Source organism: Oncorhynchus keta, chromosome 18, assembly GCF_023373465.1.
Source record: "Oncorhynchus keta strain PuntledgeMale-10-30-2019 chromosome 18, Oket_V2, whole genome shotgun sequence".
NCBI classification, from domain to species: Eukaryota; Metazoa; Chordata; class Actinopteri; order Salmoniformes; family Salmonidae; genus Oncorhynchus; species Oncorhynchus keta.
This window is the reverse complement of record NC_068438.1, coordinates 5,162,044-5,183,506: the sequence shown is the minus strand read 5'-3', so window position 1 is coordinate 5,183,506 and position 21,463 is coordinate 5,162,044. Positions and strand designations below refer to the sequence as shown.

At 42.1% G+C, this 21,463-nt stretch overlaps 1 protein-coding gene across 4 annotated transcripts in view; it reads left to right on the top strand.

Annotated features, from left to right (window-relative positions):
• Positions 1–1,396: 1,396 nt before the first annotated feature.
• LOC118397092 (cell surface glycoprotein MUC18-like) overlaps positions 1,397–21,463 on the top strand; it is a 46,639-nt gene continuing 26,572 nt past the window's right edge. For 3 of the 4 annotated variants that reach the window (XM_035791554.2, XM_035791551.2, XM_035791553.2), the window contains exon 1: positions 1,397–1,559. In XM_035791554.2, the coding sequence (XP_035647447.1) occupies positions 1,496–1,559 (64 nt within the window). In that variant the 5' untranslated portion in view covers positions 1,397–1,495. The remainder of the gene's footprint in view (positions 1,560–21,463) is intronic. The other variant, XM_035791552.2, reaches the window with a different exon arrangement.

Below are 21,463 nucleotides of genomic sequence, written 5' to 3'. Positions count from 1 at the left end.
TTCCCCACCCTGCACTGTGAATGTTTACACAGTGTGTTCAATAAAGACATGAAAATGCATTATTGTCTATGTGTTATTAGTTTAAATAGACTGTGTTTGTCTATTGTTGTGACCTAGATGACGATCATCAGATCTAATTTTATGACCAATATATGCAGAAATCCAGGGATTTCCAAAGGGTTCACCTACTTTTTCTTGCCACTGTAGATATAATTGGCACCAGGGGCACCATAGGATACTAGAGCAATAACTAGTGATCAAGTGGACTTTGTCTTTTGCAAATGAATGTCAGACATAAATTATGCAGACAAACAATGTGAAAAATTGTGATTAGTATATCTGTATAAACACATATTTTTGCCCTATTATGTGGTCTGAATGTAGTGAAAAGTGGATATTTTATTTGGGAAAATTAGAAACTGGAAGTCCTGCCGCTTGCGCAGTCAGCGTATTACAGCTGTGATAGTGTATTGAAGTACTTTCGAATGCTAAAATTGAGTGTACTTAGTGAGATTTAAATCATTTACACAAACAGATTTCAACAAAATAAAGTCCCAGATTACAAAGATGATGGCAATATACAAATAAATGAATGCTGAAAATATTTCACATATCTTAAAATTAGTCAAATTGACCCGAGAATTGGTATATAAATGCAATAGTGTTGGGGAGAAGTGAACTACACGTAGTTCAACTTGTTATTTAACTACATTTTGCAGTAGCTTGGTCATAGTTTATCTAAATTCAAATCTAGTTATTGTTTTCAGTAGTTAATTCACTTTTTGCCATGTAGTGGTGTAGCTAACTACTGAAACTACACAATCCTTTTTTGCAAATAGAAAATAAAATTCCTAATTCTCACTTGAAACATAGTTTTTGTGTTTAATATGTGCTACATTACACATTCTGTTGACATATTTACTTCAGAGTGATTTGTTCTTGCAATTTCAAGTCTATGACATTTTATATTTAGATATGATCATTTATGAAGTAGTTGGGATGTAGTGAACTACTTTTTCAAAGTAATTTTAGTTAAGTAAACTATATTTTTCTTACGGGTAGCTTCAGTTTAGCTTAACTTCTTCCAGTGTGAAGTAATTGGTACCTTGGTAAACTAGATTTCTAGAGTAGCTTCCCCATCACTGAAACTCAATACATTGAGTAATGAGTGCTTGCTTTGTTATCCAAATGATCTTGTGTACCCCGTTCATTGCTGCTCGCAGCTATATGTTATATTCTATTATATTACATTCTAAACAATCAAGGAACCCTTGTACCCAACCATGTTATCATTAAGGCTACCTGTTCAGAAAGATTACTGTCTGTACTATCGCCTTTCCCCTACAAGTTCCTCCTACCAACTACACTGTCCCTCTCGACCATATCTGCACCCAGATATATTGCCCCTCTCGCACCCTGCGTCTGTCTCGCAGTTTTCCAGCATCGTCCAGCCGTCACACTCACTCTCAGGACGACACTGGGCAGAAGCAACAACATGGCTTTACGAATGAAGGCTTGCATGTTCGTGGGACTTTTCCTGCTTTCTCTGACCTGGAAAGGTATGTGACCTAATACAGATCTAACCTCTTGAAAACACTGCATAGGACGCGGTTTTCTGCGGTCTATCGTTTGGTGACTACTGTACTGTACATTGGAAACTTTGCGGGGTTGCTCGTCAACTGAAGGCTGGCTTCTTGATGGAACGCTTCTCTGCTCCGCTCCGAATAAGGTTGCGTAGACGCGGCAAACTGCAAATATGTGATGTTGCTACCTTTATTCGGCCGTTTTTCTGGTCAATTGTTTAAGAAAGCTGAAAAGCAAATGGTTGCTTATTTTCACAAATTATGAATATAGTTGCCTAGGATGTTTAAAGCATATCAGTTTTCTACCATCAGTTAAAGTTAAAAGATACTGTAGGTAACCTAGTTACAATAATTCAAGTAATTTAAGTGTTTGAGATTTACATCAGAACACATGTGCACGTCTAATGTGTATAAAGTAGTTATTTATTTGTCATCATATAAATAGTAGTAGTAAGTGGATAGAATAAGTGGATTCAATTAGTCACCCCTATACAGCAAATTCTGTCTTGAAAGATGGTCATTAGATTGTATCACTTAGCCTATGCATATGAACAAAAAGCTCTTATTTCATGTTTGTATGCATGCCCTCACTATTACTGTTTTTGAGTCATTATTTTGTTTTGACTGAATACCTAAATACTGTAATTTTAGGTATGTGTGACTCTTGAGGAATGCAATCTGTAACTGGCTATGAGAAAGATGAAAGTTGTCGCAAAGAGACCACTTTTCTAGTCTGTTCTATAGCTTACTTCTTTTAGATCAAAAACGATTTATTCACAGAACTGCAATTGTGAAAAGCATTCCACTGTATTTTTGTCCATAATGAAATAGCTCAATTATTTCAGATTTTATGGGTGCCTACTCTAAGGTCTATGAATGTTTGTGCAGTAAGCCCATCAAATACAGCTATGTTTTTGTTATATGCTTCGCAGATACTGGTTGTTACAAATGTTTTTTTGGTCATTTGGTCGAATATGTTGTTGAGAAGGGAAAATCAGCTGCCTAGCTGCGTACTGTCAGGTCATGTCTTCCTAGCAGGGTTAATCTTGGTCAGTCATGTTCTGACAATGTTCTGACAACATTTACAGACGTTCTTATCCAGTCATACAGTACAGTAGTGAGTGCATACATTTTTATACGGAGTCAGATATGATCACTCTGTGATGGATGCAGTATGCATGCTCTTACCAAATCTACACAGAACGATTCCTAGGGGAAAATGTAAGGGGAAATGAAGGAAAAATGATACAGGTCCCTCTGCTAGGCTATACCTTAGTGACATCTGAGAGTATAATATATATCTTTTTAAATGGACTAACTCAATCTGTGATACAAAAGGAGCACCAGTCAAACCTCTACGGGATTGGTGTCCCCGCCATGGGACGGTCGAGCCAACGTGCGCTAATGTGATGAGCATGATGTTTTACATAATAAGAACATTTCCCAGGACATAGACATATCTGATATGGGCGGAAAGCTTAAATTGTTGTTAATCTAACTGCACTGTCCAATTTACAGTAGCTATTACAGTGAAAGAATACCATGCTATTGTTTGAAGAGAGTGTTATGACACAGTTATGAATTTGAAAATGTAAATGTATTAATAAACCAATTAGGCACATTTGGGCAGTCTTGATACAACATTGTGAACAGAAATTCAATGGTTCATTGGATCAGTCTAAACCATTGCACATACACTGCTGCCATCTAGTGGCCAAAATCTAAATTGTGCCTAAGCTGGAATAATACATTGTGGCCTTTCTCTTGCATTTCAAAGATGATGGAACAAAAGAAATACAAAAAAAAAAATGTGTTCTTTGTATTATCTTTTACCAGATCTAATGTGTTATATTCTCTTAAATTAATTTCACATTTACACAAACGTCAAAGTGTTTCCTTTCAAATGGTATCAAGAATATGCATATCCTTGCATCCGGTCCTGAGATACAGGCAGTTAGATTTGGGTATGTCATTTAAGGCGAAGATTGAAAAAAAAGCATCCGATCCTTAAGATGTGGAATGATGACTTATAAGTGTATTTTAGGGCGTACCACCTGGGTGGGGTGGGAGGATGGAGGGGGTATGTTGTAGGAAGTGTGGTGCGTATAATATCCTATTTTACAGCTCAGTCATTTCAAAGCATTTTTTCATCATATTTGTCTGTTTCTATTTATTTAGACAGGTGTCTCCGGTCTTTCCCTTACAACCCATCCTTTGCGTATCTGACTTCCCTCCCCTCTTACCCCTTTACATCTCTGGTCGCCTTCTCTCCCCTCCTGTTTGGACACTCGTCTCGCTAACTCCCTCTCTTTATTGTTTTAGCTCATGCTCGGCTATTGTTCCTAATCTCATCCTTTCCTTGACCTCCCTGCTTCTGGTGAGCTTACTTCCTAAACCCCTGCCTTACTTCTTGGCCTCGGGGGACCAATTGTGGTGTTTTCCCACCGCCCCTCTTATCCCACACTCCTTGTTTCTTAGGAAGTAGATGCTAGTTTTGGACTACGGTGGGAATGTCATAGCTATCATGTTGGACATACATATAGCATGGGTTGATAGAGCAGGTTACATCATGTGACTTTATAGGCTACGTCCTCATTGTTTACTGTTGGTCATGTTCTTGATTTCTTACTATGGGTTTGTCTGATGTCCATATGTTGTCTACCTGGTCTATTCTTTGATGGGCCTCCTTCACATTCACATTTGACAGCCGCATAAATAGTCAGCCACATTAAATGTTTTTTTCATTCTGAAAAAAAAAACGTCAAAGTCTGGTCTTGCTGTGTTGGATTTCATATTAGCCTCAATTGATTACTTATGCCAGAGTGATCAAAAGGGTTTGCCCTCATCTGGTTGCTATGGAGGCCAAGTGTCATATTGGACACAGACTTCAAAGATATCTTTGTGCCAGGATGCCAGCATGCCAGCTTGTTATTGACCACAAAGGCCCCAGCAAATACTTTGACATTTACCCTCAAAGGAGCAACATCACTTTAATAACGTATCTAAATGCATTAATGAAGCTGCTTACAGTAATACCTAAATTAACCTTCACAATAGTGAAGGCATCAAAGGAGTGGTGGTATCATCAGGGATTCCAATAATGACCTTTTGATAATGATAGAATGTACTTCCTGTAACACCAGCCAAATGCAGGGGCAAACGGCATGCTCATCACAAAGACATCTCCCATTAAAAGGACGTCTTTTCTTTTCTTTTTTTGTTGAGGAATGCTGGTGATGGGCTGGGTGTTGAGAGGGGCTGCCAGTCAATGTACATAATTAAAGTGATTGTGCACCACCTTAGAGCTTAGATAAAAATGAAGTGTAGATCTGGGCAGCAAATCAGCAGAGAGCTGTGATTGAAACGGAAGTCCCTATATTCGGGCCTCTGGCAAAGGGGATAGAGTGCGGAATGCCACTGTTTCACTTCCAAGCCCCACTTAAATTTTCACGGTGACAGAGTTCTTACACTGTAAAGCCTTGTTCATCTTAGCCTCCTGATAAGAGCAACCAGTTACAGCCAGTGGCACACATTCTCCATCCTCATCCTGTTTATGTAACAGTTACGTTTTTAGGTAGAATCCTCCTACAGTCAAATGTATCCAGGAATTCAAAGTAGTAGCCTGGGATATGATCTTGAATAGTTAACATCTTTCTTCACACTGGTTGGAATCCTTGTGAATGAAGCCTCACCACAGACACTTTGCTTGATGTCTTTAAAAAATATATAATTTTTTTCCACCTTTATTTAACCAGGTAGGCTAGTTGAGAACAAGTTCTCATTTGCAACTGCGACCTGGCCAAGATAAAGCATAGCAGTTTGACACATACAACAAAACACTTACACATGGAATGAACAAAACATACAGTCACAGTAGAAAAAAACTAAACAAAGTCTATATACAGTGAGTGCAAATAAGGTCAAATAAGGGAGTTAAGGCAATAAATAGGCCATGGTGGCGAAGTAATTACAATATGGCAATTAAATACTGGAATGGTAGATGTTCAAAAGATCGATGTGCAAGTAGAGATACTGTGGTGCAAAAGGAGCAAAATAAATAAATACAGTATGGGGATGAGGTAGATAGATGGGCTGTATACAGATGAGCTATGTACAGGTGCAGTGATCTGTGAGCTGCTCTGACAGCTGGTTCTTAAAGCTAGTGAGGGAGATGGGAATCTCCAGCTTCAGTGATTTTTGCAGTTCGTTCCAGTCAGTGGCAGCAGAGAACTGGAAGGAAAGGCGACCAAAGGAGGAATTGGCTTTGGGGGTGACCAGTGAGATATACCTGCTGGAGCGTGTGCTACGAGTGGGTGCTGTTATGGTGACCAGCGAGCTGAGATAGGGCGGGGCTTTATCTAGCGGAGACTTGTAGATAACCTGTCGCCAGTGGGTTTGGCGACGAGTATGAAGCGAGGGCCAGCCAATGAGAGCGTACAGGTCGCAGTGGTGGGTAGTATATGGGGCTTTGGTGACAAAACGGATGGCACTGTGATAGACTACATCCAGTTTGCTGAGTAGAGTGTTGGAGGCTATTTTATAGATGACATCGCCGAAGTCAAGGATCGGTAGGATGGTCAGTTTTACGAGGATATGTTTGGCAGCATGAGTGAAGGAAGCTTTGTTGCGAAATAGGAAGCCGAATCTAGATGTAATTTTTGATTGGAGATGCTTAATGTGAGTCTGGAAGGAGAGTTTACAGTCTAGCCAGACACCTAGGTATTTGTAGTTATCCACGTATTCTAAGTCAGAGCCGTCCAGAGTAGTGATGCTGGACGGGCGGGCAGGTGCGGGCAATGATCGGTTGAATAGCATGCATTTAGTTTTATTTGCATTTAAGAGCAGTTGGAGGACACAGAAGGAGAGTTGTAATGGTATTGAAGCTCGTCTGGAGGTTAGTTAACACAGTACTATCAGATATCAGATATGGTGGTTGGGGAGCGTAAACTGTATGTAGCTAGTGATAGATCAGTGGACGCCATCATTTATCGTTACCTCTTTTATAAATCATTACATCATCAATCAAATGTGTGATGTAACAAATGTAGCAGATCTAATTACATTCTTTTCGAAGACGTTATATTATATTTCATTATGTTCATGTTATGCAGGTCTAACCCTATAAAAATGCTTTATCATTTTACATTTGAAAGCAAGCCATAACCATCATGCTTTTAAGAACAGTGCGGTAGGTTTATAATGTTTGATAAATAGCAGCTGGTTAGCCACCCTGCTCAGAAATGTAGCTGTGGTTGTTTTTTTTAAATGCCGTAATGTCCTGTGCTGTACCCAGATTAGGCCACATTGCCCCTTATCATCATAGTCCAGAAATAAACTTTAGCTCAGCTCTCCAAACGTTGTTTACATATTCACATTCAACACAAAGTCCTTGTGACAAAGTCAAGAAACAGGCCACCTCCGCTTTTTGATATTGTTCGGTTGTTACTGTGAAACATCCATCAGAAATGCTTGTGGAATGTAAATTCATTCTTCACACAATGGTCATTCATCGGTTTTAGACCTGTGTGAAAATGTCCAGATCTCTGTGCGAAATCAACAGGACAAGTTATAAACTCTAAAGGATAGGCCTTTGAGTTAGTATCATATACATTGTTTTTATAGAAATATAAAAAATAAACACACATTCATCTTGCAAAGCATAATCATTTCTAAGAATTAGCAGGATGGTACAGGAAGATGGAAGGAGGTCAGGAACAGAAACATGAATGATTTCTTTTTCAGCATTTAGCGTCATCTTGGACCCTACTTGGAATCTGACTCAAAAAGAGGAGAGTGAGGCTGAGTTGTGACGATGTTGCTTGGTTACTGGCATGGTGCTCTGAAGTCTGAAGACACATCAAAGCTAACTGGGGAAACTGCCTGATTGATCAGATAGTCACAATGATGTAAAAACATGCTGTCCTCAGCGCTAAACGGCTAGAGGCCGTTGTCAGGGGTCTGGTTTTGAGGGATGTTTTGGGTCGTCAAGAAAACTTGGGGGCTTTTCCAAATCAACCCTATGATTGAATTAGGTTAGAACAACAACCAGAGTCCGTTAGGGACCTGCTAGCGTAATATTTGTTTAATTGGACCCCAAAGGATCTCTCCTTCAACTGGATTACTGCTGTATCTGGCTAGCTAGAAAGGAGCACACTTTCTTTATCTTGAGCAGCCTGTCAAAGCTATTGAACGAAGCCAGGCTTCCTGAATGAAGTACCCTCTCGCAGTAGTCTGCAGCCACACTGGTGTAAAGGACTCAGGAAAGTTTCACAAGCCGAGCTTCGTGATTATATATAGAATTTGAAAAATAATCAATCTTCCAAACCATTAACTTTTATTGTTGCTCTCTCTTACTCTCTCCATTAAGTTGTAGAGGACACCATCTGAAGTGTGAAACAAGTTGGAGAGTATAGCAGTGGCTACCGGGGCATTATGTTTGCTGTGTTGTCAGGATGAAATGGCCTAATGATTTTTAGGCTGTAGGGAATGACTTTCAATACTAGAGATGGCACAAGTAGAGACAAACAATGGACAGAAGCCAGGAAAGGAAATGTCCTGTGTAAAGTCCAGATCGGAGAGTATGAATCTGCCCCCACAGACAGGCATTACCACAATCAATACATGGTGTGCTGGATCAGACTGGAGAAATGAAAGGAGCAGTCCATTGATTTGATTGTTTGTTTGTGTGGAGGCTCCCTCCCAGGCCCCTCCACTGTTGACGTCAGGGCATTGTTGACACTTTGCTAGCACTGGTTATCTCGCTTAAGCTAATTGGTAGCACACAACCACTGCTCGATCAATTAAGCAATCAGGCTCGTTGAATGAAATCTCTGTCGTCAGCAAATGTTTGAAACAGCCATACAAATGTTTTTTTTTTTATGATAAAGAAAGACAATTCTTGTGTCTTTTTTGTATTATTTCCAGGTGTAAAGGATCTGGTTCCGATCTGGTTTTGATTTCGATTGGTTCAACGCCGCGTGCAGTAATGCATTTACAGATTGGCTTGATGTGAAATTGCCATTACAGTCTTTCAATGTCTCCAGATGTGCAATGAGGCAGCCCGTATGTAAGACACCTGCCACATGTTGCATTAATATGTCTTCTACATCGGGGCTGTCGGACAGTCCATTGATCCATGAATGTTTAGTGTGTTTGAAATCACTTCAGCTGTTGCTAGAAATTCCACCACTATCTTGTCATCAGTTCAACAGAAATCAGAAGAGCTAAAGTATGAGGGCAGTCTTGCCACTATCTTGCCCTTAGCTCTTTTGATTCCCGTTGAACTGATCTCTAGACAGACGCACACACAGCTGCATACACCAGGCGCCAAAACTGTCTGAGAGAACCCAGACGGAGGTTCAGGTTACTGAAGTCTTCATTATCCAGTAGCATGTCTGTCCGCATCCCCCTGGGGTCATGTCTCAAGCACTGCTGCTACTTGATTCCTCTGAAGTCCTCCAGCCTCTGGAATCCTCCTTTATTGGCCACCCACTCCCACTCCCACACCTCCTTCTACCTCATTTCACTACACCCGCAATAACATCTGCCAACCATGTGTGTGTGTGACCAACACAATTTGATTTGATTTGATCTCTTGTCGTTTTCTTCGATACAGACCAAGTGTTCTGTCATTGGAGCTGAATAAGTGTCAGACTGGTGTCATTGACATAATGCTTGACCGCATTGGGTGTAATTACCTGCCAATTACCTACCTTACATGTATCGAGCCCAGAGGAGGCTGGTGGGGAGGAGCTATATGAGGACGGGCTCATTGTAATGGATGGAATGGAATTAATGGAACGGAGTCAAAGATGTGGTTTCCATATGTGTGATGTGTTTCATACCGTTCCATTCATTCAATAGCAGCCATTACAATGAGCCCATTCTCCTATAGCTCCTCCCAATGGCCTCCTCTGATCTAGCCTAACAATTTAGCGGAAAATGCTAAATATATTACTGCAAAGATTGCTGCACTGCCCACACATGTTACAGGCTTGGGCCTTCTTGGTTCTGTCTATTGATGCCTGTTGATGGTGTGATCTCACCATCACAACAACAGTCATGTAAAGCCCCCTTCATCAAACTCTCAGAACAAGAGATCACAGAGACATTTGATTCACTGTTTCAAATCACTGAACGTTGGAATAACAAATAGCGAGCCTGCTTCGTAAGAGAGAGGGGGGGATCTATCAGGGTGCACATCCTTTGATTGGTTATTAGCAGCTTTTCACACAGACTACACGTTTACCCTGAGAAATTGTCTGGGTGGTCCGCAGCACGTTTAAATTCATCACCAACACTCTGATTGCCTGTTGCTGCAGTGCTCTTGAACAGTGTAAACAAAGTCGCCTCCATTCAATTTACTCCCCAGCTTTACCAGAGCACTTTCACATTGTGTTTATCTCAAAGGAGACTGACCCCACTGAGGCACCGTATAGGGCTTCACCATGGAGGAGCTAACATGGACATTAAGGGACTAACCACCTCTTCACCTCTTGCTGTTCTTCTCCTGTGACTTGCTGCCGTGTCATCAACACTTTAATATGAGTCTTCACCTGAGATCCTGAGAAGATACCTAGTTCTTAGGAAGTGTTCCTGTTGGTGTCTGTGGTAGCTAGGTGTTTCTGTTATGAGGTCAGAAAAAGTGTTATCGCAGTAGAGTAATTTTACTTTCCTGAATAGCTTGTGTGCTTGCTAAGACAGTCTTGGGTCTGGGTTAAAGCAACTAACCAAACCAAGTCAAACTCTGTATGCCACTACTGGTCAGCCATAAACTGATGTTTTGTCCACTGAGGAAAAATATTTTTGGTTTTTCTTTGACAAATAGAGAGCTCTCTTCCTGGCCAAAATCATCAGCGGTCACTTAAAATGTTGCTCTGCTCTTGCAAAATCCGTAATATTGGTATACTGAAGTTGGTCATTATTAAACAGGTGTTTGATCAAGGCATAAGACATAAAAATCTGAGAACTGAATTTCTGTTCAATTTCTTTCATACCAGTTAAACTTACAGTGTCTTGCGAAAGTATTCGGCCCCCTTGAACTTTGCGACCTTTTGCCACATTTCAGGCTTCAAACATAAAGATATAAAACTGTATTTTTTTGTGAAGAATCAACAACAAGTGGGACACAATCATGAAGTGGAACGACATTTATTGGATATTTCAAACCTTTTTAACAAATCAAAAACTGAAAAATTGGGCGTGCAAAATTAATCAGCCCCCTTAAGTTAATACTTTGTAGCGCCACCTTTTGCTGCGATTACAGCTGTAAGTCGCTTGGGGTATGTCTCTATCAGTTTTGCACATCGAGAGACTGAAATTTTTTCCTGACTGTTTTAAAATAACAGTTTTATATTAGCCTGTTATGACTGCACCTTCATCAGACTGTCTACATGTATCAGTCTATGATTTTATTTCACACCTACACAATTAGTTGTGACTCTCAGTTTGTTTCGCTGTCTGCCGTTTTCTCAGAGGACAAGGCATGATACCATAGAAGGACATTATTTAATGTTTGTATGCTTTTGGATACAATAACCAAACAAATGTTTCGGGACAAAGCCAAGTTGGCATGTAAACGGCTGCTTTAATACTCGACTCATTACCTGGTTGTGAAAGATTATTGTTGTTTTCTCCAGATTTCTCATTCATTAAGATGTTATATGTGCCAATTCTTGCTGTCTCCGCCTATTTTAGGAATGAAATGTTGGGAGACAAACGCTGAGAGCTAAATCAAATCAGGCTAGCTTTTATTTCCTCTTTGCCCCTCAGGAGCAGTTGAGGTCATTTGATTCAGTAATTGGCATATTTTGTGGCTTACACCTCTCCATGCATTCATGTGGTTATTAGATAATATAGCTCTACGCATGGTTCTCACCCCCTTCCATAGTCTTGTGATGATAACGGATCGGAGAGAGTCAGGCATGACAGCTGTGCTCTGTGAGTCTGTGTGAACCAAGGGAGTGACATTTGTTTCAACTTTTCACCCCCTCAGCTGACGACACACAGACACAGATGCAGAGAGAAGCAGAAAGGCACACATGCACACACACTTTGATCTTAACGACAACTAAAATGACATTTGTAAACATCCCATGCAACCGTCCAAATTTTTGATCATGGATGGAGATACAGATACAATTGATAGAGATATCAAGTGCTAACACACCTAAGGTAGCTCTAACAGCCTGCTTGTGCCATGAATGAAAGAGGCCTGTTCTGTTCTGTGTTCTTCATTGTCCCCTTGTCCACTGTCACATGAATTGTGTTGTGTGGAAGCCACGTCTAAAGCCCGGAGCTCATTACGCGATTTGCTGGAATCTGAGGCCACTCAGCGGCTTTGTGTTTGGTAAAATGGTCCTTCTGCCCTGTCTCTGTCTAAGCATTAAGCTCATGGAGCCAGATCAAATTGAATAATGCCCTTAGATAGAGTAGACAATGGGCTAAATGAGTGAGATTGCATTTATTTTTTGACCCTAATTGACCTTTTATACACTAAATATGTGTTTGTTTGAGTCTGGCACTTTTCAAGAATCACCATACAAAGTGGTATAGGAAATGTAGGTGACATTGCTGAGTAACAACTGATGGCATTGCAAACACAAACACAGCGGGATCGTACCAGCTAACAGCAAACGTTCCCACAACTTTAGACAGCGTCCCCTTAAGAGTCTCTTTAGGTTATTAACTAACGTTTTGATAGGAATGTTCCTGTGATGTGCAAGGAATGTTTTCAGGAGACCATTCCGTTAATGTCAAACTTAATTTGCGGTTACCATGTTCTCAGGACTTAAGAAATTAATGTTCTAGACACGTTTCATGGGAACATTGCAAGAACATTCATGTGTCCAAAGAAAAATATATTACACATCACACTTTTTACCGAGCCAATCAAAGCCCTGATTGGTGAACCACCGATCCATGTTTAACTCTTTGTCTGTTGGCAAGGTTATGGATACTCACCTGTGGTGGCTCCTCATAGGAGGAAATTCAGTGAATTTCACAAAAATAAAAATAGTGAAACATTTAAAAAGTTATCCTTTTTAGATAAAACTATGCTATATATATTCACGTCACCAAATAATTGATTAAAACACATTGTTTTGCAATGAATGTCTACAGTAGCCTCAACAGCCCTCTGTTGCGTAGCACCATGGTGTAGCAGGAGGACAGCTAGCTTCCGTCCTCCTCTGGGTACATTGACTTCAATACAAAACCTAGGAGGATCATGGTTCTCACCCCCTTCCATAGACTTACACAGTAATTATGAAAACTTCCGGAAGCCACTCCTCAGTAAAAGGCACATGACAACCCACTTGGAGATTGCCAAAAAGCACATAAAGACTCACTGACCATGAGAAACAAGATTCTCTGGTCTGCTGAAACCAGTATTGAACTCTTTGGCCTGAACGCCAAGCATCACGTCTGGAGGAAACCTGGCACCATCCCTATGGTGAAGCATGGTGGTGACAGCATCATGCTGTGGGGATGTTTTTCAGCAGCAGGGACTTGGAGACTAGTCAGGATCGAGGGAAAGATGAACGGATCAAACTACAGAGAGATCTTTGATGAAAACCTGTTCCAGAGTAATCAGGACCCCATCCAATCTGACAGAGAATGAGAGGATCTACAAAGAAGAATGGGAGAAACTCCCCAAACACAGGTGTGCCAAGCTTCTATAGCGTCATATCCAAGAAGACTCAAGGCTGTAATCACTGCCAAAGGTTCTTCAACAAAGTGCTGAGTAAAGGGTCTGATTACTTATGTAAATGTGATGTTTCAGTGTTTTATTTTTTATACATTTGCAAAGATTTCGAAAAACCTGTTTTTACTTTGTCATTATTGGGTATTGTGTGTAGATTGATGAGGGGGGAAAACGATTCAATCCATTTTAAAAGAAGGCTGTAATGTAACTAAACAAGGGGTCTGAATACTTTCCGAATGCACTGTATTTAACACACAATTACATTGTGCATGTTAATTTATACAGTAATTATTATACATCATGTCCGCACTTGGGATTTGAATTCACAACCTCTTGGTTCACGGCATTCTGATCTTCCTGCTATGCCAGCATGTCAGTTATCAGTTAATCTGAGTATTCTCATCATTGATTTTATTGACTTATTTCAGCAATTTAAGGGCTTTCTGTATTAGTTGCCTAATGTTGGTGGGGCATATTAACCTGTTTTAAAGTTACTCCTGAATCACTATAATCAATCAAATATTCTTTAGCACAATTACTGGAAGTCTATGGTATCTACTAGTATGCTAGGAGTTATCATGGACTTCCAGTCATTGCGTTAAACACTACTAGCAATTGTGCTACCGCTAGTTAGCAACTTCCTTCAAACTTCACGCAGAAGCATAAACATTATATCCACGGGTTTATCTGGGGAATTAGATAAATGGCTAAATGGCTTCATTGCCAAAATCCTGAAGTATGCCTTTAAAATTTGGAGATGGAACTCTGTGCTGTGTATTGTTTTGGTATAACTGCAGGCTGCATCACAGCCGGCCGTGATTGGGAGTCCCATAGGGCGGCGCACAATTGAGCCAGCGTCGTCCGTGTTTGGCCGGGGTAGGCCGTAATTGTAAATAAGAATTTGTTCTTAACTGACTTGCCTAGTTAAATAAAGGTTAAATAAATAAAATGACTGTCATCGTCATTGCTTAAATGTGAAATGTGAGAAAGTACAGACATACTACTGTAAACATACACATTTCTGATATTCTGAGAATATGGCAACCGTGTTCTGGTTATGTTTCTATCAGAAGCAACACTGTGACCTGATCCATGTTTTGTCAACAAATTAGCATTGTTCCAGATAGAAATGCAACGACTAGAACTGATGTGATTCCTTATCAGAGACACGTTTGTTCCAAATGTTATATGTGCTGTGGATTTTTAAAAAGACGACAGAGTTCTCTTTGAGATGCTCAGCTATCTAGAATTCTACATTCTTTCAAGGAGAAACACATTTAAATTAGAACAGATAGGTGTGTTGTAACTGTTGCCAAGTAATGACATTAACATACTGTATGTTGCTAAGAATGTGAGAGTAGGGTGACTCCCCTTGCAGGTCTCAAACCTAGGCCACCAGCACCGATGACAAACACTCTCACTACTGTCCCAAGAATGTATATCTCTAGGGCATGTGCTTATTAGGCCAGTACCACCCTATCCCCTCCTCCCTACGCACTTGTGTAGATTTGAAACAACTTGATAGATGTAAGCAATATAGGGTGAATGCACTTTGAAGTAAATCTTAGCTCTGTTAAAAGTACACTCGAGAAAAAAAACTTTTATTGAGCATAGTGATTCAGGAGAATCATTAAAACAGGTTAATATGCCCCAACAACATTAATGAAACAAAATCAATGGTAGTCCAAATTAGCTGATTACTGACACAGATATGTGGCGTAGCAGGAAGATCTGAATACTGTGAACCAAGAGGCTGTGAGTTCAAACCCCAGGTGAGAACATATTGAACAATAATTACTGTATGAATTAACAAGCACCATGTAGTCAAAGTGTGTCAAATATGTAAGTTGAAAACACTGTTAAATGCAGTGTGTCCGTATCCCTAACCTTGCCAACAGACAAAAAGAGCTGTGAAAGGATCAGTGGGTCACCAATCAAATCAGGGCCTGATGTCCTGACAAATGATACACAGAAATGTTGCTGCCATGTTCCCATGAACAGTGTCTAGAACATTAACATCTAATATTGTGAGAACATGGCAACCATGTTTGGTGGAGAGTTGATGGAATATTCTCCTAACGCTCATAAAACTGGACACATGAATGTTCTTGCAACAGAAATGTGCCCATTGAAACTCGTGTTGAACATTCATGCTGTATACTCTGAGAACATTGTAACCACGTTCTAGATCAGTGCTGCTTGACATTATGGGAAAGTTCTCCTAACTTTAACATCAAAAGGTTCTCAGAAAGGTTTGCTAACGTAGATAGAATGTTCCCCTAAAAAAAAAAAAGGCACGTGCTTCTGATTTGCGAGGTAAAACAAACCATAGCATCGCAAATGTGAATGACTTTAGACCATTTAGAAGGATGTTTTGTTTCTAGAACATATGTTCTAGTGAAGATTTTCCAGGAAGAAGCTAAGATACACTCTTTGTGTGGATTTTCATCACTGTGTGGAGAATCTGTTGAATCTTCTATGTGGAGTATATTGTAGATCGGCAATATGAAGTATATCAGGAACTTACCGTGTACTACAGAACGCTAACTGTTATTACGCTTATTGAACTGTGGTTTTTCACGTCATGACATTGGTCATTTCCATAGCTTTCTCGCTCTAGCCCGGCCGATTGTGATTGTGGTTCTCAACCCCTTGACTTCTGCTCTGGGATCAAAACGCACACTGCTTTCTGTTCCTGTGGTGAGAGTTAATGACCTGAGAGAAAACACTCAACACCAGCTAGTCGGCTCGGTCCTCCCCTCAAGCTCCGTGGCTCGACGACTCATTGCGAGCTCACAGAACAGGGCTCCGGGCAGCCGAGCGGAAATGGAGGAAAACTCGCCTCCCTGCGGACCTGGCATCCTTTCACTCCCTCCTCTCTACATTTTCCTCCTCTGTCTCTGCTGCTAAAGCCACTTTCTACCACTCTAAATTCCAAGCATCTGCCTCTAACCCTAGGAAGCTCTTTGCCACCTTCTCCTCCCTCCTGAATCCTCCTCCCCCTCCCCCCCCTCCTCCCTCTCTGCAGATGACTTCGTCAACCATTTTGAAAAGAAGGTCGACGACATCCGATCCTCGTTGCTAAGTCAAACGACACCGCTGGTTCTGCTCACACTGCCCTACCCTGTGCTCTGACCTCTTTCTCCCCTCTCTCTCCAGATGAAATCTCGCGTCTTGTGACGGCCGGCCGCCCAACAACCTGCCCGCTCGACCCTATCCCCTCCTCTCTTCTCCAGACCATTTCCGGAGACCTTCTCCCTTACCTCACCTCGCTCATCAACTCATCCCTGACCGCTGGCTACGTCCCTTCCGTCTTCAAGAGAGCGAGAGTTGCACCCCTTCTGAAAAAACCTACACTCGATCCCTCCGATGTCAACAACTACAGACCAGTATCCCTTCTTTCTTTTCTCTCCAAAACTCTTGAACGTGCCGTCCTTGGCCAGCTCTCCCGCTATCTCTCTCAGAATGACCTTCTTGATCTAAATCAGTCAGGTTTCAAGACTAGTCATTCAACTGAGACTGCTCTTCTCTGTATCACGGAGGCGCTCCGCACTGCTAAAGCTAACTCTCTCTCCTCTGCTCTCATCCTTCTAGACCTATCGGCTGCCTTCGATACTGTGAACCATCAGATCCTCCTCTCCACCCTCTCCGAGTTGGGCATCTCCGGCGCGGCCCACGCTTGGATTGCGTCGTACCTGACAGGTCGCTCCTACCAGGTGGCGTGGCGAGAATCTGTCTCCTCACCACGCGCTCTCACCACTGGTGTCCCCCAGGGCTCTGTTCTAGGCCCTCTCCTATTCTCGCTATACACCAAGTCACTTGGCTCTGTCATAACCTCACATGGTCTCTCCTATCATTGCTATGCAGACGACACACAATTAATCTTCTTCTTTCCGCCTTCTGATGACCAGGTGGCGAATCGCATCTCTGCATTTCTGGCAGACATATCAGTGTGGATGACGGATCACCACCTCAAGTTGAACCTCGGCAAGACGGAGCTGCTCTTCCTCCCGGGGAAGGACTGCCCGTTCCATGATCTCGCCATCACGGTTGACAACTCCATTGTGTCCTCCTCCCAGAGCGCTAAGAACCTTGGCGTGATCCTGGACAACACCCTGTCGTTCTCAACTAACATCAAGGCGGTGGCCCGTTCCTGTAGGTTCATGCTCTACAACATCCGCAGAGTACGACCCTGCCTCACACAGGAAGCGGCGCAGGTCCTAATCCAGGCACTTGTCATCTCCCGTCTGGATTACTGCAACTCGCTGTTGGCTGGGCTCCCTGCCTGTGCCATTAAACCCCTACAACTCATCCAGAACGCCGCAGCCCATCTGGTGTTCAACCTTCCCAAGTTCTCTCACGTCACCCCGCTCCTCCGCTCTCTCCACTGGCTTCCAGTTGAAGCTCGCATCCGCTACAAGACCATGGTGCTTGCCTACGGAGCTGTGAGGGGAACGGCACCTCAGTACCTCCAGGCTCTGATCAGGCCCTACACCCAAACAAGGGCACTGCGTTCATCCACCTCTGGCCTGCTCGCCTCCCTACCACTGAGGAAGTACAGTTCCCGCTCAGCCCAGTCAAAACTGTTCGCTGCTCTGGCTCCCCAATGGTGGAACACACTCCCTCACGACGCCAGGACAGCGGAGTCAATCACCACCTTCCGGAGACACCTGAAACCCCACCTCTTTAAGGAATACCTAGGATAGGATAAAGTAATCCTTCTCACCCCCTTAAAAGATTTAGATGCACTATTGTAAAGTGGCTGTTCCACTGGATGTCATAAGGTGAATGCACCAATTTGTAAGTCGCTCTGGATAAGAGCGTCTGCTAAATGACTTAAATGTAAATGTAAATGTAGTCACCATCGAGCAGTCCAGGAGGAGCAGGATAAGGAAGAGAAGGCCCTTCCTGGTACTACCACTCCTTATGTTTTCTCCTTGACTCCAAAAGACACGGTGGCCAATCGCTGTGGAGTGCTCGCCCCTGTCTCACTGTCAAGTAGCTAGACACTTCTGGACAGTGGTCCGTCAACTGTGTTCGGTACTGTGAGTTTTCTAAGAGAGTGTTTGTGTGCGTGCGTGCATGTGTGTGTGCACATGTGGTTGGGCCTTTCCTATAACCAAGGCAGCCATAATGGACTGAGATGCCGAGCATTCCTCAGACATTTCTCCCCCTGCCTGCCTGCTTCTCTCTTCTCTTCTGTTCCCCCGCCAGTTTCAGGGGCAGAGGGCCTCTGACCCCTCAGACCAGCCCTGGGTCCCTGCCACGGTTCAAGCCAATCAGAATGAGTTTTCCCCGAGAAAAGGGATTTATTATAGATATATTTTGTAAATACTCCTCGGTTTCATCAGCTGTCAAGGTCTCAGACCAAGAAGCCGAATGCAGAGGTCGTGGGTTGGCGTGGTTACATGACCCGGTTGGACGTACTGCCAAATTCTCTAAAATGACATTGGAGGTGGCTTATGGTAGAGAAATTAACATTCAATTCTGTGGCAACAGCTCTGGTGGATTTTCTTGCAGTCAGCATCCCAATTGCACGCTCCCTCAAACCATGAGACATCTGTGGCATTGTGTTGTGTGACAAAACTGCCCATATTAGAGTGGCCTTCTATTGTACCCAGCACAAGGTGCACCTGTGTAATGGTCATGTTGATTAATCAGCTTCTCGATATGCCACACCTGTCAGGTGGATGGATTATTTTGGCAAAGGAGAACTGCTCACTAATGTAAACAAGTTTGTGCACAAAATTTGAGAGAAATAAGCTTTTTGTGCGTATGGAAAATTTGGGGGATCTGTTATTTCAGTTCATGAAACTTGATGCCAACACTTTACATGTTGCGTTTATATTTTTGTTTGGTATATTTGATTCAGCAGATGTGATTGAATGCCATTATAGATGAACCACAGAGCCAGAATCATTTAGTTCTTAATGAACACAATTATTGTGTTAATGTTCAAACAAGTTGGCCATAATTAATACATTTCCACTAGTGTACAGTTACTGTGCCGCCCAATACCTAGAATGTTGTATTCAAATCTGCAGCTAAAAGCTGAATTGAAAGCTTTTGGAGAGAAGACAAGGAGAGAAGTTCAATTTCTGTAGTTGCTGGTGAACATGACACACATTGAATTTGACAGTTACACCAAGTTCCATATTTAGACATAATATTTTACAGAGGGCTACATTTGAGAAAACTCAGATGTACAGTAGTTACTGTATTATATCAAATATCATCTTATAGGTGTTCTCTCTCTGGGAGGGTAAGACTCATATGGTAGGCCTGCTAAACTGGTGCCTGCTGTGAGAGATGGAAAGGGCTGATGGGACAGTCGTGTCAAATATGGTCTTCGGCCTCAGCCACGTCCGTTTGCACCTCAAAAGTGAGGGAACACCGGAGTCCCTCTTGCAGAGCCTCTTAAGAGCCCTGCTTTTAGCTGACGGCCTTTATAGGTATTGGAGCGTACTGAAGTGGCCCTCGGGGGTGCTCAATTGATGGGGTGAAATGTGGGAGCGGGGGAGATCGCTCAGCCCGTGTCAGAAGCAGTGTCTCGTCCACTGCAATCAATACACACTGCTGCTTAATAATGAATGCTGTTTTCGGAAACATCAAACGTCTCCCAGCTCATCTAAGGCACATTAGGCATTTTAACCCTAATGCCTAATGCAGACCAGACTACTGACTCCCTTACTGCGTTTGTGCGTGCATGTGCACGTGTGCATGCATGTGCGCGTGTGTTTGTGCTGGTTCATGGAACATACAGCAGAGCACTCTGGTCGTGTCCGTTTACATTCCAGACAATGTTCTTCTCTCTGGACTTACTGTACAGTAGCCATTAGCGACTGTACAAGATCCTATCGCCATTATACGCTGTATGGCTCCTCCATATAGAGCTGTATTATTGGGCGAGGTCATTTACATCTTAGCATCTTTCACGAGGAAGCACATGAAATAATACAAAGTGGACACTACATTATTGTATTCTGTCTTTGCGGTAGCCATTTAGCCAATCTAAGGCGCTTTCAAGTGTAAAATGTTTAAATCCTGTTTAAATGTTTAAAGCCTGTTGTTGAACCCATGCGCCAATCTAAGTAACATAATACCAAAAATCCCCATCAAAATCCGTCAGTTTAAGCTTGCATGGGCTGCATCTCAATCCACCGCATCTGCCTATGTCGGCCTTACGCATTTGCGGTGGAAGGTGGCCGAGCTACAGCCATGTTTGTCCGACCATGAGACCCCCACTAATGTCAGACTAATGGAAGAATGGAGGTAGTTTTGTACCAACAAAGTAAAGGGTTAAATATGTGTAAACATATATATATATATATATATATATATATATATTTCCTGGCTTTCTTACATCTCTTAGATATCGGACAGGCACTTCAAAACCTTATCCCTTATTAGCAATTTTTTAAATGTATTTTTTGCTGTTTATGAATGTGTTATTCATGCGTTTCTATGGGCTATAGTAGTAAAGGCCAAATTCAATATTTTAATCCTCCCACCCAAAAATATATTGATATCTAAAGGAGTCCTTAAATTCACAATCAAATAACTAAATGATCCATGGTATAACCATCTTAAAAAAAATCCATATGTTAGCTTAGTAACTTCTTTATAAGAACACTACATTGCTACTTTTTTCAGGACTAGCGTACTACGATAAAGCCCTTAACCTGCTTTAAAAGATTTCTCTGTCCCAATGGGTGAACGGCTGCTTCTCAGGCACACTCAACCCCTTGTATAGTACTGTGTACTACCTGGCATTGATTCACGCCACTTTTAGGGTACACCAAAAAAGGAGAGAGCCGCTCTCGAATACTTCTAAAGGTGGCTATCTTTAGAATTGCCAATGGGAGAGAGACAATGCGAGAGAGAGAGAGTTCCAGCATACATCTCATATTTCTGAAGGCATGTCATGGGGTTTGCTCTGTCGTCACAGTCAATGCGGCACGAATATAAGATTGTCCCTAATGGCCTTTCCCATACTTTTGTGCTTCAGTGTTATTTTTGCCTTTTCCTGAGTACACAAATCCTTTTCGAGGCCACTTTTTCCCTGAAATGTGGGAAAGAGGATGGAAGGGGAAATTTGTACCACCATGGGATAAGGCAAAAGGCGGGAACCCTGTGAGTTTGCAGTTAAAATACAGCTGTCCATTTTGTTATGATT